The sequence below is a fragment of the Bos indicus genome, chromosome 4 (assembly GCF_029378745.1).
Source record: "Bos indicus isolate NIAB-ARS_2022 breed Sahiwal x Tharparkar chromosome 4, NIAB-ARS_B.indTharparkar_mat_pri_1.0, whole genome shotgun sequence".
Taxonomy (NCBI): Eukaryota; Metazoa; Chordata; class Mammalia; order Artiodactyla; family Bovidae; genus Bos; species Bos indicus.
The window spans coordinates 88,343,178-88,361,283 of record NC_091763.1 but is presented as its reverse complement, the minus strand read 5'-3'; the positions used below and the strand labels follow the sequence as shown (position 1 = coordinate 88,361,283).

Below are 18,106 nucleotides of genomic sequence, written 5' to 3'. Positions count from 1 at the left end.
AGGCTCCTCTGTCCATGGGATTTTCCAGGCAAGAAAACTGGAGTGGGTTGCCATTTCCTTCTCCAGGGGATCTTCCGACCGAGGGACTGAACCCAAGTCTCTTACATCTCGGGCATTGGCAGCCAGGTTCTTTATCACTAGCGCCACCTGGAAAGCCCCATCATACACATTAATACCTACTATTTAATATGTATGATTAAATACTGTAGTATATTGTGTTCTTATTTTAAAATAAATAATAGGTGGGGACTTAGAAATGTACTATTCTTTGGCTTTTTTCTAGGATGAGGGAAGACAACAAAGGCTGCCGTTCATTATTACATCTTAATTCCTTATGTACAGTTGATTTAAGTTCAAAAATTATACAAACTGGTCTTAATGTTTTCCTTAAAAAAAACAGTAAATGTTATCTATCATATCTCTTCATTTCCTGCTCTCATGTTTCTTTTTTTTCTTATTTCAAAAGATTATTTTGCAATGGGAATGTGAAACTAGCCCCTTTCAGAATGAACACTTAACTATTCTGGTATGTTTAAATAAATAGTAGCTGTGCTTACTGTGCTGATGTGTTTAGAACACATAGTAGCTGCACATAATCCTCTTTAATTTGATAATGAAGTAATGTGGATTGAAGTATTAGTAACTGAAATAATACAGATTCATTTATTTAAAATATATGTATTTATACTAAAGAATAAAAACAGGATACTAAGATATAAAAGACAAGGTCCTAGATCTTTTGTGCAGAGTTTCATCCTGGGTCCCATAAACTCTGGCTGAAGTTTTGTGCTAAATGTTGTATACATGTTCTTTTCTCTGGGGAGAGGGGATCCATGGCTTTCATCACATTGAAATGGGATCCCTGATCCTATGATAGTAAAGAACTGTTGTTCCAGGAGCCTTTGTTATAGTGGGGAATATAGCTGCTGCTTTTTCAAAGGCATCTCAATTATCTCATCAGAATATAGGATGATTATTCAGGGAAACATTTAATATAGTACAGAGTTCTTAATATATGACAACTGTTGGTGGTGGTTGGTTTTTGTTTCTTTTAAACCAACATATTACTTTCTGATTTTGTCCTTAAATTTGTTTTTGTGATATAATAACATGAACCAGACATTGCTGTATTAAATTTTGGATTATTTACCTTATTAGAATTTTTTTAAAAACTTGACTACCTTCAATAGTACTTAATATGTGCCAAGCATTGTATACTTTGACTTTCTCTTTGAATGGAAATTTTTAATACTTAGTCCTGTAACAGGACTGCTTGGGGATAAATAAAGTAATCAAAGTGTTTAGCATGGTGCTTAATACTAGTTACCATGATGAAGACAGTGACAGTGATCATACTCACAGCTACCCTTTAATGGTCATTTGCTACCTGCCAGGCACTGTCCAGAAACCAATTGAAGTAGCTGCTATATTATCCCTGATGTAGGTGAGAAGACTGGCACGATAGGTGACTTGCTCAGGGTCACAGAACTAGGAAAGTGGAGCAAGATTCAGTCTCAAGTGTTGCAGCTCCAGAGCCTGGCCCCGTAACCACTGTGCTGTAACCACTGTGCTACATCAGGATAGTTTTGAAGGAAAAACTGAGACCTAGAGAGGGTACGTAACATGCCTTGAGGTGTGCAGCTAGTATGTCACAGAAACAAGGGAAGCAGAGCAGCTGAGCCAGAAATCTTGCATCTGTGAACCTTTAATGTAGCATTAGAAGTTTTTCCACTTGTGTGCTCAATATTTCAATCTCCTCTTTTAATTTATTAAACTATTTGGCCTTCTGTGAGCATATATTAAGTAGCAGTGTGGAAGGCTTCCTAGTGTTAGCATCTTTAGGGAAAGTAATCTGAGATTATAAAGTGTAGATGTTGTACAAATAACATAATTAAAGTTAAGGATGTAAGTACTTTTTGATTTCTGTAATTTAATTAATACATATAAAATATGTTTTTGAAGAGGCACCTAATCCACAATGGTTTGAATTTGGATATTCTTTATGTGACAATGATGTTTTATAACTTTATTATCTCTAGTAAGAAATACTCATAATTAAATTTAGTTTCTTTCTCTGAAATGGTTCTTGTTTTAAAATCTTAAAATATAAAGTTTTAACCTTTTGGCACAGTGGTCCCAAACTTTTTTCATTAAATAAACAGAAAATTTTAAAATGGTATTGTTAAAAAATTATACAGCATGTGTTGCCAATATTTGCATACTTATTTATTTATAAGATACACGTACAATTATTAATAGAAATTTTCATATTTTTCCCTGCAGTGCAGTTGCTTGCCTTGTTCTCCCCATGGTGGAGAGAGGACTCAGGAATGTGGCCTATTGCTTTTCTGCATTTGCTGCGCTGCCACTAGGTGGCGATGGATACTTTTAACTGCCTTGCAGAGTCCATGCAGGGGCTTTGTCCCAATCCTCATTTCGATCAGTCTAGCCGACCTTTTCAAATTGTAACTGTAAAAAAGACACTTTATGTAGAAGTAACATGTATTCCTGCCCTAAAGTACAATTAGGACATGTGTTTTCCTCATTAACTCCTAATCCATACACTTTTTTTTTTTCTTTATTGGTCAACCTCACCTTTTAACTCAGACACTTTCCAATGATTTGTTCTCAGCTTTATGACTGCTTGACATCAGAGGTCACTAGGCCACCTGTTTCTCAACTATTTTACCTTGGTGAGAGCTCTCTGCTTTTTATGTAATTAAGCGGAAGAGTTTAGTTTGTTCTTTTAGTTTTAAATTTAACTAGAAATGCTGTTGAGTGAGAATATTAAAAAACCTTTTCTCTGACAGTTGTCGTTCATCAGAAGAAGGTAATTTGTCATAACTGCTTTTTGAAAAAGAAGGGAAACAGCCCCCCTTCATTATGTATTTACGTAATACATGTTCTTAGGATGAATGTAATTTCAGAAATGGAATAAGTAAAGTTTACTAGAAATGATTTATTTCTGTTACCATATCTTTCATAAACTTTATTTTAAAAATGATTCTGTACTATATACAAGTTATTAATTTTTTAGTCTGTCACTTTTAACTATTTAATTAGGCTTTAGAACATTATTTTAAATTTATTTCCTAACATCTTCAAACTGTAAAGTAAATGCTGCCAACAAAAATTGCCAAACACTTAGTCTCTTGAATGTGTAAAAAGCCCTTTTTTCTAAATTTTGAAACTCATAACCATTTCTTGTAACAGTTGGACCACAAACTAAGAGAACTGATAAATTGGTAAAGACATAAAATATACTTATTGTAAAGTTAGTGCTGTTGATCAGTCTTGGCATTTAACTGTTGTGTAAAAGGTACTCTAGTTAATAGAGTAGTGGACTAGACACCAAGACAGCAGAGTTTACCTTTCCCTTTGTCACTGACTGTGTGACTTTAGACAGGTCACCTGCCTCTTCCTGTCGTTAATTGTTGTTTTTTGTTTGTTTTGTTCTTTATTATAGAAAGAACACATCTGAGTATCATTCTGTTGGTGATGACACTGTCCTTAGTTTTTGTCTATAAAATGAAAGATTTTGAAAAACTAGCTAATTTCCCAGCTTATACCAGTTTTTTTAATAGGTCTCTAAAATCTGAATTTTTCTATATAGACTTAATTAAGTAGTGTTTTAACCAATACTGATGAAGTTTCTGTGAAATAAGTAAGTAGCTAATGGCACAGCTTTATGAACTGCTTGGTAGATGCATAACAATATATCCACACCTGATTTTGGAGGAGGGTGAGGAGGGGAAACTTTGGTATTTATTCTGAATATCAATTATATTTCATTCCTGTCCTTTTCATCCTTGACTTTCTTCAGAGATGGCTGAGTCATTTTCTCCAGTGAGTTGTAAATCAGGCTTACAAGAATCTTAACTTTATTATTTCCCAGAAAAGAATTTACTAGCTTGAATAATTTAAACTGTTAACTTTACCAACTTTATACCATTTAGGATATTCTTAGGATAATAGGTTACTTTTATATAAACTAAAGTAACATCAAAATATTTTTATTTTTCCTAAAATTAATTATAATCGTTAAATTTTTGTTTTGTTTTTCCGGCTGCACCACACAACTTGTGGGATCTTAGTTCCCCAACCAGGATTGAACCCAGTGCTCATGCAGTGAAGTGCAGAGTCCTTACCACTGAAACACCAGGGAATTCCCAAATTTCTGTTGTTTTATAATGGAGAATCTGGTTATTCCTTTATTATTGCTTTTTGGACACACCTATTTCAGGAAGGATGACAGCATAAAGAGAGTATCTAACTCTGATATACCTCAAACTGACTTCAGTTCAGTTCAGTCACTCAGTCGTGTCCGACTCTTTGTGACCCCATGGACCACAGCAAGCCAGGCCTCCCTGTCCAAAACCAACTCCCGGAGTTTACCCAAACTCATGTCCCTTGAGTCAGTGATGCCATGCAACCATCTCATCCTCTGTCGTCCCCTTCTTCTCCTGCCCTCTATCTTTCCTAGCATCACGGTGTTTACAAATGAGTCAGCTCTTCGCATCACGTGGCCAAAGTACTGGAGTTTCAGCTTCAACATCAGTCCTTCCAATGAACACCCAGGACTGATCTCCTTTAGGATGGACTGCTTGGATCTCCTTGCAGTCCAAGGGACTCTCAAGAGTCTTCTCCAACATCACAGATCAAAAGCATCAATTCTTCGGCACTCAGCTTTCTTTATAGTCCAACTCTCACATCCATACATGACCACTGGAAAAACCATAGCCTTGACTAGACGGACCTTTGTTGGCAAAGTAATGTCTCTGCTTTTTAATATGCTGTCTGGGTAGGTCATAACTTTCTTTCCAAGGAGTAAGCGTCTTTTAATTTCATGGCTGCAATCACTATCTGCAGTGATTTTGGAGCCCAAAAAATAAAGTCAGCCACTGTGTCCACTGTTTCCCCATCTATTTGCCATGAAGTGATGGGACTGGATGCCATGATCTTAGTTTTCTGAATGTTGAGCTTTAAGCCAACTTTTTCACTCTCCTCTTTCGCTTTCATCAAGAGACTCTTTAGTTCTTCTTCCCTTTCTGCTATAGGGTGGTGTCATCTGCATATCTGAGGTTATTGATATTTCTCCCAGCAATCATGATTCCAACTTGTGCTTCTTCCAGCCCAGCATTTCTCATGATGTACTCTGCATATGAGTTAAATAAGCAGGGTGACAATATACAGCCTTGACATACTCCTTTTCCTACTTGAAACTAGTCTGTTGTTCCATGTCCAGTTCTAACTGTTGCTTCCTGACCTGCATATAGATTTCTCAGGAGGCAGGTCAGGTGGTCTGGTATTCCCATCTCTTTCAGAATTTTCCACAGTTTATTGTGATTCACATAGTCAAAGGCTTTGGCATAGTCAATAAAATAGAAATCGCTGTTTTTCTGGAACTCTCTTGCTGTTTTGATGATCCAGCAGATGTTAGCAATTTGGTCTCTGGTTCCTCTGCCTTTTCTAAAACCAGCTTGAACGTCTGGAAGTGCATGGTTCATGTATTGCTGAAGCCTGGCTTGCAGAATTTTGAGCATTTCTTTACTAGCGTATGAGATGAGTGCAATTGTGCAGTAGTTTGAGCATTCTTTGGCATTGCCATTCTTTGGGATTGGAATGAAAACTGACCTTTTCCAGTGCTGTGGCCACTGCTGAGTTTTTCAAATTTGCTAACATATTGAGTGCAGCACTTTCACAGTGTCATCATTTAGAATTTGAAATAGCTCAACTGGAATTCCATCACCTCCACTAGCTTTGTTCATAGTGATACTTCCTAAGGCCCACTTGACTTCACCTTCCAGGATGTCTGGCTCTAGGTGAGTGATGACACTGTGATTATCTGGGTTATGAAGACCTTTTTTGTATACTTCTTCTGTGTATTCTTGCCACCTCTTCTTAATATCTTCTGTTAGGTCCCTACCATTTCTGTCCTTTATTGAGCCTATCTTTGCATGAAATGTTCCCTTGGTATCTCTAATTTTCTTGAAGAGATCTCTAGTCTTTCCCATTCTATTTTCCCTCTGTTTCTTTCCACTGATCATTGAGGAAGGCTTTCTTATCTCTCCTTGCTATTCTCTGGAACTCCACATTAAATGGGTATATCTTCTTTTCTCTTTTGCTTTTAGTGTCTCTTCTATTCACAGCTCTTTTAAGGCCTCCTCAAACAGCCATTTTGCTTTTTTGCATTTCTTTTTCTTGAAGATGGTCTTGATCCCTGTCTCCTATAATGTCACGAACCTCCGTGCATAGTTCATCAGGCACTCTATCTATCAGATCTAGTTCCTTAAATCTATTTCTGACTTCCACTGTATAATTATAAGGGATTTGATTTAGGTCATACCTGAATGGTCTAGTTGTTTTCCCCACTTTTCTTCAATTTGTCTGAATTTGGCAATAAGGAGTTCATGATCTGAGCCACAGTCAGCTCCCGGTCTTGTTTTTGCTGACTGTATAGAGCTTCTCCATCTTTGACTGCAAAGAATATACTCAGTCTGATTTTGGTGTTGGCCATTGGTGATGTCTGCGTGTAGAGTCTTCTCTTGTGTTGTTGGAAGAGGGTGTTTGCCATGACCAGTGCGTTCTCTTGGCAAAACTCTATGAGCCTTTGCCCTGCTTCATTCTGTACTCCAAGGCAAAATTTGCCTGTTACTCCAGGTGTTTCTTGACTTCCTACTTTTGCATTCCGGTCCCTTGTAATGAAATGATTGCTGCTGCTGCTAAGTCACTTCAGTCGTGTCCGACTCTGTGCGACCCCATGGACTGCAGCCCACCAGCCTCCTCCGTCCATGAGATTTTCCAGGCAAGAGTACTGGAGTGGGGTGCCATTGCCTTCTCCGTGAAATGATTAAGGGGGTTCTTAAATGTTATTAAGTATAAAGATAGGAGAGTAATAATTTGCAGCATCTTCTTTGAATGGTGTTGCTAATAATGATGAGTAATGATAAATTGTAAGAGGAGAGAAAACAGAAAGAGAAGAATGAGAAGTAAAAAGTGAGCACTAGATAAGTCTATGAAGATACTAGTATGACTCCAGTTCAACCCTTTAACATTTGAATTCTCATTATTTTTAATAAGTCCCTTTTTTGGAAACTACAGTGAACTCAAATCTTGAATCTGAACAAATTTGAAAATCTAGTTCTTTATCTCCTATTTAATAAACTTCCTATATTGCTTAACTAACCTTTAATTTTTGGTCCAATTATTGTCAGATTATTCCTTGATGCTAAATCAGCTTTTAATGGTTTTATCCATATTTTTCACTAGCTTCCATTTTTTTCCAAGAAGAATTTTTACTTCTTGCCAATATGAGCAATTTCCTACAGAATTTTGTATGAAACTATAAATAGAACTTTTAGACATTTACATACTGTACTTAATGACTTTGAATATTAAGGGAAAATAGCTGAATTGTGTATATCTTTTAGTTGTGTACAAATTATTTGTCTGATAAATTGGCAGATGGCGTTTATAATTTTATTTTTACTGTATTTCATCTTCAATAGTAGAGTTGAGGGAGAAAAAATTAGTTATATATAGTTTCCCATGGAGATAAGTGTTTTTTTTCAGACAATGTTTATGAATAGGTTGCCTTTGAGGTTTTCAGGATAATTGAAGAACTATTGTCAAGTTGGCATTTAGTGATCACTCAGGATACATTAGCCTATAATTTCTTAGAGTTTCTATCTGCCATTCTATGGTTGTGTTGGAGATTCCATACACCACCCCTCCAGTTGGTGATTCACTAGAAGGACTCACAAGACTGAGCATATAGTAAAGATCTCTTACAGTGAAAAAATACAAAGCAAAAACAACAAAAAAAAAAGGGAAAACACGTGGGATTAAGTCTGAGGGGAACCACACACAATCTTCCAAGAGTTTTCTGTCATTGGTCACAGGGAATGTGCTTAATTTCTCTAGCAATGAGTTGTTGCAACACACATGAGATGTGTTAAGGAGAAACTCAGTGCCTGGGGTTTACTGGGGGCTAGTCATGTGGGCATCTTCTGTCTAGTACATACCAAGATTCTAGACTCACAGAAGGAAAGCAGGTATCAGCATAAAACATACTGATAGTACTAATAGTTGAGACACAATGAGCCCATCTTATCAGGGAATAAGAACCCTCTTAAAATCCTAGATCCTTAGATGCCAGCTAAGGGCCAGCCTTGCAAGCAGGCCTTTCTAAAGATAGCAGTCTTAGGCCTACTCTGTTAACTCTTTCTCTGCATAATAGTGATTATATTTTATACAACGTTTTTAAAATTGTCATTACTATGATCATCTCAGAGGAGTTTGGTCTAATAGGAAGTTTTGTCATACATTAAGAGAATCATACATTTAAATGGAATCTCTGAGGAACATGTGTTGCCCTTCAGTTTAATTTTTAAAGGAATTTTTAAGATGAATTTGTTTCATTCAGACTTTCATACCTTTAAGAGCAAGAGTACTTTTATGAATTATAAAACAAAATTTTTTGTGCTACATTTAGTGTCACTTCTGGAGATGCTGTTAATAATACCTGAAAATGCCTAAGGTCTTTTTGCTGTTGATTCTTGTGGAAGATGGAATGTTTTAAGAATTTTTGTGTCTTAAATTTTTGAGCTATATACTTCTGATAGCCAAAGTATATGTATAGTAATGAGAAAGATGCTACTAGACTTAAATATTACTGTTTTGGAAAAAATGATAATAATAATTATATAAGCATTTTTTTCCTCATAGACTAATAAAGTTGAAATAAAGAAGTAAAACTAGATTTCTTTACTAGATTTAAAACAAAGATGCTTCTTTTCTTTTATTCTTCTTATGTAATGTATGCCACTTTATTAATGAATAATGTGTTGGATGTGAAGCTTGTAATAGTCAAAATTTATTGGGTCAGATAAATTTAAATTCTTGTTGAAAATTCATTGTACTTTATGAGATTTAGTATTATAAAAATAGTTTTCTTTGAAATAATGTATCTATGCTAATTTAAGAATTTGTTATAGACTTCTGCAGTTTAAGAATTTTTGAAATTTATTATTTATAAAAATTAACATGTGATTTTAAAACAAATAATTTATAGTATTGAAGTGGTCCTGCTTCAGAAAAAGGTATTTAAATTATAAATTATGATTGTGATAATTCTTAAATCTCTTTCATATTATTTTGACTTTATTTGCAGGTCCTAATCTACCCATGGCAACAGTTGACATAAAAAATCCAGAAATTACAACAAATAGATTTTATGGTCCGCAAATCAACAACATCTCCCATACCAAAGAAAAGAAAAAAGGAAAAGCTAAAAAGAAGAGGTTAACTAAGGCAGATATTGGAACACCAAGCAATTTCCAGTAAGGCAGTTCTTTTATTATTCTTATCTTTACTTTTGATTTATTCATTTCTGCTCTTTTTTTAAATTGTTAGAAAGTTCTATTTTCTTTTTGGGAGACCCCTTACCTTTATCGCTTGCATACCTTCTGCTATAATTTTGTTGTTGGAGTTTTTAAAGGCTATTGATCAATAGACTTTATATGAATCTTAGTTACTTTACTTTTCCACCTATCAGAAAAGAAAAATTAGAGTTGTTTTTTCAACTAATTGTTGGACATGAAAATGAAATCTCACTTTTCTCTATAAATGATATTTTGAAATTACCTAAAGGCATTGTCCTATTCTGTTTGGGCTGCTAACAGAATACTATAGACTGGGTAGCTGATAAAGAACAGAAATTTATTTCTCACAGTTCTGGAGGATGTAAAGAGGCAGGCAAGATTTATTTAGTGTCTTGTAAAATCCCACTTCTTAGTTCATTGCCGTCTCCTCATTGTGTCCTCACATGTTGGAAGAGGGCGAGAGAGCTCTCCAGGCCTCTTTCTTAATGGCACCAATCCTATTCTTGGGGAATCTACCTTCATGACCTGATTACCTCCCCAGATCCTCATCTCCAGGAATTATCACATTGGGATTCGATCTCAAGATAGGAATTTTTGGAAAACTCAGTCTATTGTAGGCATCAAACCTTTGATATTCATTCGATGTATTTCAAGCATTCTCCTGTGCATTCTTCATTTCTTCATAACAGAATTCCTGTTGTCTTACACATGTAATGCTTGTATTCTTGGAAATGGATGCTCAGAAAGGTTGTGCAAAAATACTAAGGCTCAGTTAGTAGTGGAGTTGGGGCTAGAATCCTGGTCTCTTGACTACTTACACTTTTTTTCCCTGAAAATGATTTTGTCTATGAGAACCATTAGTTCAGGCTAAAAATTCACTGGTTGGGTTGGATTTCATGTGTATTATGTTTTTATTGTCACTTACGCATTTTTTTTTTCTGTTTTTTTTCTTTCTGCTACTTTAGACACATTGGACATGTGGGTTGGGATCCGAATACTGGCTTTGATGTAAGTTATTTTCAAGCCATAAATGTTATAACTCTAAATATGTAGGAATGTCATGTCCTACCTTTAGACTTTTATGCTTATACATTTTTGTGAGTTCTAGTGTTTGGTTGAATGTGCTTATATTCATGTTCATATTCCACTGAGGTTTAAAATCATATATTGTTCTATCATTGATGGCTAAGTCTCTAAAGAGAATTTTTTTTTTTTAGGCTTTATCTACTATAATATGAAATCTCTATGTTTTGAAAGCCAAGAGGAGAAAATTGTTTCTGCAAAGTGATCATTTGAGGGGAATATAAGCCAAATTACTTGAAAGTACTATAGTCACATTCTGAATATCCAAAGATTGTCTAGATCTTTGTATTCTATTGCTTCTTCTTGGTGATTTCGTCATTCATTCATTTATAGCATTTGAGCAAAATAGTTGAAAATTGGTTACCTAAGTATACATATTTAACATTTGACTGATAATCAGGGTTTGGAAAAATTATGTTGAAAAGAAATATTATTTGTGATTAGAATCAAAAATTATTTTGGTTACTTTTTTATTACTAGAACTACAGTGTTAACACCACAATATTAAAAAAAAAAAAAAAACTTTATTTTTTTTCTATTAGGGTATAGCCAATTAACAAACAATGTTTTGATAGTCTGAGGTGAACAGTGACGGGACTCAGCCATACATATACATATACCCACTCTCCCCCAAGGGCTTCCTGGGTGGTTCTAGTGGTAAAGAACCTGCCTACCAATGCAGGAGACATAGGAAATGTGCGTTCGATACCTGGGTTGAGAAGATCCCTGGAGAAGGTCATGGCAACCCACTCCAGTATTCTTGCTTGGAGAATCACATGGACAGAGGAGCTTAGCAGGACAGTCCATAAGTTCACAAAGAGACATACACGACAGAAGTGACTTAGCATGCACATTCTCTCCAAAACTCCCCTCCCATCCAAGCTGCCACATAACATCAAACAGAGTCCCATAGGCTATAGAGTAGGTCCTTGTTAGTTAAGCATTTTAAATATAGCAGTGTATACATTTCCATCTGGCAACCATAAGTTCCTTCTCTAAGTCTGTAAGTCTTCTGTTTTTTTGTAAGTAAGTTCAGTTGCATCATTTCTTTTTAGATTCCACATATAAGGGATGCCATGTGATATTTCTCCTGTATTTGATCTACTTCAGTCAGTCAGTATGACACTCTCTAGGTCCATCTGTGTTGCTGCAGATGGCATTATTTCATTTTTAATGGCTGAGTAATATTCCATTGTATATATGTACCACCTCTTCTTCATCCATTCCTGTCAGTTGACTTTGAGGTTGCTTCCATGTCTTGTCATAAACAGCACCACAGTGTTTTTGAATGCCTCTTTGTCTTGGGCATTTTACAGGGTACTTGGGTTATGAAGAGGTACTTGACCTCAAATTTTTTAATAGATTTAATAATACTTTTTGTGGTTATTTGTGATTATATCTAAATCTTATTTAGGACAAGGTAGAATAGATGAACTTTAGAGATGTATCATTCATGAAGGGATTGGTAAAAATCAAAATAAGATGCTTTTTTTTACAAAGGTAGGAAACAAAAAGAAAACATAAAATATAAAGCCTATTCTTTGTTCTTATCTTTTTCTGTTTTTTATAAGATATTTACTTAGCATATAAATATTCTAACTATATTAAAAATTTATAAACACAAAAGAAAATAATTTCATAAAAGGCACAGATATGAGAATAAAATTTCAACTTGCTGTTGTGAAAAATTGGGGATAGATTTTATAGTTAGCAATTATTTTATCTGTTGTAGCTGAATAATTTGGATCCAGAATTGAAGAATCTTTTTGATATGTGTGGAATCTCAGAGGCACAACTTAAAGACAGAGAAACATCAAAAGTTATATATGACTTCATTGAAAAAACAGGAGGTGTTGAAGCTGTTAAAAATGAACTGCGAAGGCAAGGTAACTTCTATTTCTGTTTAGGCATTCTGACTATTTTTCCTTTGAATCTTTTGAAGTCAGTTGCGTGGATGACAGCTACATATGTTCATGTGAACCTTCCTTAAGCAGAATGTTGTAATTTATGGGATAACTTGTTTAGCCCAGTGTACTGGATTTTACATTATTTCAGTATAACTAAAAAACTTGTCAAGACTTTTCTAACTATTTAAAAGTCTTATATTAAATTCATGAAAATTCATACAAAGTCTTCTGGCTGTTTGGTTTTAGAATAAAAAAGTGTAGTTGCATATTTCACTTAGTAAATGTTAGAGACCACTATCAAAGTTGCATTTATGACAATTAGAAGTAGTAATTTAAATATAATTATGAATTCTATAATGTATAATAAGCATTTTTAGAATATAAATAATGCAAAATCTTTATTTTGAAATAAATTTTTTTCTTAGCTAAAATATAAAACTTGCCATTTGGTACCTGCGAACACAAACAACTTGCACCTTTTTAAGATTTGATATTTTATTTAAATCACCATGTTTTTTGGTCATATTTTAATAATTGTCACAATTAAATATAAATACACTTAACTCTGAGTTTTCCAATATGACTGTTACCTCTTTACCAGTTAATTCACTGGGGGCTACTTTTCTTCCTCCTTTTTGCATACTCGTGATAAGACAGTATAGCAAAACAAAAGCTCCAGATAATCAAAGCATTCTTTTGAAGAATTTAACTAACATTTTAAATTAGGTATTTGACCTACCTGTATCTTTTTCACTGCTGATGTTCATTCATTCATTCATATATTCAGTAAACATTATTGTGTTAGCACTAGTCTCTACTCAGGATATTTAGATACAAAGATATGGTTTCTGCCCTCAGAAATCTTACTATCTATTGTGACAACAGATAATGTAAACAATCATGCAGTCATAATTGCTGTTGTGGAAACGCAATGCTAATTCCACTGAAAATAGTATGATGATGATTTATCTTATTTTGTGAAAAAAAATCACATTTCCAAATTGTATGGATTTTTAATAAAAACATCTGGGCAACATTGTTTTTAAATGCTGCCAAAATAAGTCATGGTTATAATTAGTGTGCAAATGATGGAGGTCTTGAAGACCTAGTTTGTTCTTTGACTGTCTTTTTCTCCACTGTTAACATTCACCTTCATCTTACACCAGATGATGCTCAGGGTCTCTCTGAACTGTTTATAAATACTCTTGGCATTTATTAGACAGTCCATATTGCTGGCCTCTCGCCTGAATATCTGTAACTGAGAGTGGTCTGTATTAACTTGATTGAGTTTGTTTTTTTAAACTTTCTTATTACTGCTTTTTATTCTAGTTGCTTTTAAAATATCAAATTAGGCAAAGTGCTTAATTGAATTACCTAAAAGCAAAGGAAAAAATTCATAGGCATTACAAAAAAAAATACTTGAGAAACTTAATACTCAAGAATCTTAACTCCCAGTGTGGAACTTTTTAGACACCCAAGAATGATTTTATAGAAGATACATTTTTTAAGAGGAAGAATAAAAAGACAGATAATGATTTATTATGGAAATGTTTCCTAGGCAAAGCATATAGCGTGTTCAGAAGTATGATAAAAATAGGGAGAAGTTTATGAAGTTGCCATAAAAATAGGTTTTGTAAGACCTGACTCAAATTTCTTGAAATTATTTTGTAATATCATGTAATCAGGCTTGTAAAAAGTGGAATTATTTTGTAAAATCATGTAATCAGGCTTGTAAAAAGTGGTAAACCTTATCATTTCCAGTATATCTTTTTGTGTATCTGTGCAGTTGTTTGAAGTCCATTAATTTATAATAAATAATCTGCTCTTTAGGTCCACCACAATGGAGTGGTATGTATGGGGATGTTATTTGACCCAGTGTCCTAAATTATGCATGTGTTTATTTTCAAAGAAGCTATTAACTCATATATCCTGCCTCCAAAACTAATATCCAGTAAGGTTTTCTTCCCTTTATTCAAACTAATGTTTGGGGTATATAGATGCTAAAGTAAGAAAGGAAATTTATTTCTATGAGTCAGATCATTTTTGTCTGTAATTTAATTTTTTTGAAATTTTGTGGGTTACCTCTTACAGCACTGCTATTGTTTTTAGTTTTACTTATTATACTTATTTTTAGTGATTGGTTTTTACACTTGGCATTATTTCAATAATCTACATAAAATATACTTGTATTTTTAACATTAATTTGGGGCAGTTCAGATCAGTCACACAGTCGTGTCCAACTCTTTGCGACCCCATGAACTGCAACACGCCAGGCCTCCCTGTCCATCACCAGCTCCTGGAGTCTACCTAAACCCATGTCCATCGAGTTGGTGATGCCATCCAACCATCTCATCCTCTGTTGTCCCCTTCTCCTCCTGCCCTCAGTCTATCCCAGCATCAGGGTCTTTTCAAATGAGTCAGCTCTTCACATCAGGTGGCCAAAGTATTGGGAGTTTCAGCTTTAGCATCAGTCCTTCCAATGAACACCCAGGACTGATCTCCTTTAGGATGGACTGGTTGGATCTCCTTGCAGTCCAAGGGACTCTCAAGAGTCTTCTCCAACACCACAGTTCAAAAGCATCAATTCGGGGCTCAGCTTTCTTCACAGTCCAACTCTCACATCCATACATGACTACTGGAAAAACCATAGCCTTGACTAGACAGACCTTTGTTGGCAAAGTAATGTCTCTGCTTTTTAGTATGCTGTCTAGGCTGGTCATAACTTTCCTTCCAAGGAGTAAGCGTCTTTTAATTTCATGGCTGCAGTTACCATCTGCAGGGATTTTGGAGCCTAGAAAAATAAAGTCAGCCACTGTGTCCACTGTTTCCCTATTTATTTGCCATGAAGTGATGGGACCGGGTGCCATGATCTTAGTTTTCTGAATGCTGAGCTTTAAGCGGGGAGGACTAAACATAAACATGCAGTTGGGTGAAGGACAACTCAGGGAGCTGTCAGTATTCCCATAGATTTCAATCTGTGTTGAATAATATATGCCTGCTTTGCTTAATCCTGATGAGAGTGCATGAGAGCAGTTCTTCAAAGTGTTTCCTGAATTCTGTAACACATTTCTTTTAAATATTAATGTATTTATATTGTTTTATAATTTCTGCTTTTAATTCCCTTAAATATCAAATATCTAGAGTTATCTACTGGTTATGCTTAATTTGACCTGAAATAATTATTTTTAAATATATCAGCTTGTCATTACAGTGTACCATCAAGAGGAAGTTTTTCTGAAAGTTTCAGTCTTCCTTTCTCACTAACCTTTGATAGTAAGAACAGTTTGATTTGTTGTAAATTTTGTGTCATGCTTTTTATTTACTAATTAAATATCTAAGAACTATCATTGTCATTCTGAATCTGGTGTTTGTGGTGACTCAGAGTTTTGAAAACCTATAGGCCTTCAGACTTTCTCATAGTGGTGTGTGGTGTCTGCCCAGTAGACGTTTTTGTGCATGTGAACCTAGCTGATGTTGTGCCATCTCTCCTCTCTTCTCCTCTTAATTCCTTCATATTTTTACCCTGAGATATGGTATATCTTTAGCATACTTTCCTTTTTATGTAGTCATAGTACAGATTATAAAAATAGAAAGGTGGTAATAGATGTTTTCCTCATGAAAATACAGAGAGATTTCCAGTCACTTTTCAGAGAATAGAAATGCTAAACTTGTGCTGTACCCAAATTTGGTACAGCTGATAATTTATTGACTATAAATTAATGCTCTCCCCTTGCCTGAGCACTAATTTAGTGTCTCTTTGAGTGATTATTAGCTGAATCACAAATTATTCCAATCAGTGTGCTTACTCCCAGTTCAAAAGAACTTTATTCTCTCTACTGGAGATTCTTCATTGTACATAGAACATTATGGTTCCAGAGTCCTTAGCAAAACCACAGGAAATGATTGACTAACAATACAGTTTTTGTAGTATAGAGTGAGTCCTTTTCCTCTTGATTAGCAAACAATTAAATCATAAAAAATACTAGTTCAGATAAATATCGTTGCTTTTTGAAATGCAAGCCTTAAATTGATTAAAATGATTATATCTGCTTGGAGGATTTGACGTACTCTCCTATTCAGGGGCTGTACATAATGTACATAGACCATGTCCTCTTGGTTTTACTGTTACCACAAAATATGCTTGAAAAAGACTGGTCTTAGCAAGTTTGTCTTCTTGCTTTGGATCTGGTGAGAAAATTGGGTGAACCTTAGCTGCAGCAGCAGCATGCCTTGAGTGTAAATCATGGGCACTTCCCTTAGGGGTGGCTTGTATCCAAGTAGGATGACTCTCCTGTTTGCTGCTCCATGTTTCCAGTTTTAAAAGTCTCTGTATCAGGAGACAATACCCTTGTGAGCCTTGCCTTACTGTCTTTTTCATCTCATGTTTATGACTAAATTTGATAGCATATTTTATAGCATATTTCCCATGATTATCTCAAATGAAATTAGAAAATAATGTTTGGCTTTCCTTTGAAGTGAGGGGTTTTTTTTTCCTCTTGGAGTCTCAGTGAACTCCGGGAGTTGGTGATGGACAGGGAGGCCTGGCGTGCTGCGATTCATGGGGTCGCAAAGAGTTAGACTGATCTGATCTGATCTGATCATTGCATTTTTGAGCATCTAATCCTATAATTTGAAATTAAGGTGGGTATTTGTATAGACTTTAGAACTATCCATCAGGAATATATTAGTTTGTACCAGTAAATATAAATAGCTTTATTCCTTTAAAAGAAAAAGTTATTTCTTTTCCTACTCATTCTTTAAATTAATGAAAAAATAATGAAGTTTATTATTCTGTAAATTTGTGTATGCTCTTGGTAAAATCATGCCTCTGGAAATGTAATATGTTTATACTTTGAACTTCTCTGTTTTAACTTACACTTTACCTTTAGTAAAATAAGAATGTATATATTATTACTGTCAGAGTAATGTTAATATTTTACTACTAACTTGAATTTTACAGCATTTAGAAATTTTCAGTAAATTTGTTAATGTCTCCTGAATAAGTAATTGAACATTTCAGCTGAGCAACCCACCTCCCTTACTGCCATTACTAGAATTACACTATATCTATCACTATATTATATATTTATTATATATGTATTATGTATTCTTATATATCCTATAAACACAAAAATAGAGGACATTATAAATTACAAATGTAAGTTAGATGACAAAGGTTCACATTGTAAAAGAAAATCCCATGGACAGAGGAGCCTGTTAGGCTGCAGTCCATGGAGTCGCTGAGGGTCAGACACAACTGAGCGACTTCACTTTCACTTTTCACTTTCATGCATTGGAGAAGGAAATGGCAATCCACTCCAGTGTTCTTGCCTGGAGAATCCCAGGACGGGGGAGCCTGGTGGCCTGCCATCTATGGGGTTGCACAGAGTCGGACACGACTGAAGTGACTTAGCAGTAGCAGCAGATTAACTTGAGTAAATTCTAATAGATTATACTACATTAGCTATTTAATTCTGAATATAAATCAACTATATAGAACAGCTAACTATACTTGATTCTTTAAAGAGGAAAAATAACCATTGATTTTTATTTTCTAACAACTAAATTCTACTACTTCAGCGAATATTTTTTCAAGACCAGGAAAGTGATCTTTAGGCTGAAGATTCCCAAATTATTGGGAATTATAAGATATCATAAGAATTATAAGATATCATCTTTGCTCAGATAGCTTTGTAATTAAAATACAAAGATGAGGCCTTTTTTTCCTCATAC

General features: G+C 34.7%; 1 protein-coding gene across 3 annotated transcripts in view; it reads left to right on the top strand.

The window, feature by feature from the left end:
- The window catches only part of WASL (WASP like actin nucleation promoting factor), an 81,452-nt gene that overhangs the window by 50,057 nt on the left and 13,289 nt on the right, over positions 1–18,106 (top strand). For 2 of the 3 annotated variants that reach the window (XM_070788081.1, XM_070788080.1), the window contains exons 6-9: positions 9,173–9,341; positions 10,349–10,391; positions 12,199–12,352; positions 14,204–14,221. In XM_070788081.1, the coding sequence (XP_070644182.1) occupies positions 9,173–9,341; positions 10,349–10,391; positions 12,199–12,352; positions 14,204–14,221 (384 nt within the window). The remainder of the gene's footprint in view (positions 1–9,172; positions 9,342–10,348; positions 10,392–12,198; positions 12,353–14,203; positions 14,222–18,106) is intronic. The other variant, XM_019959014.2, reaches the window with a different exon arrangement.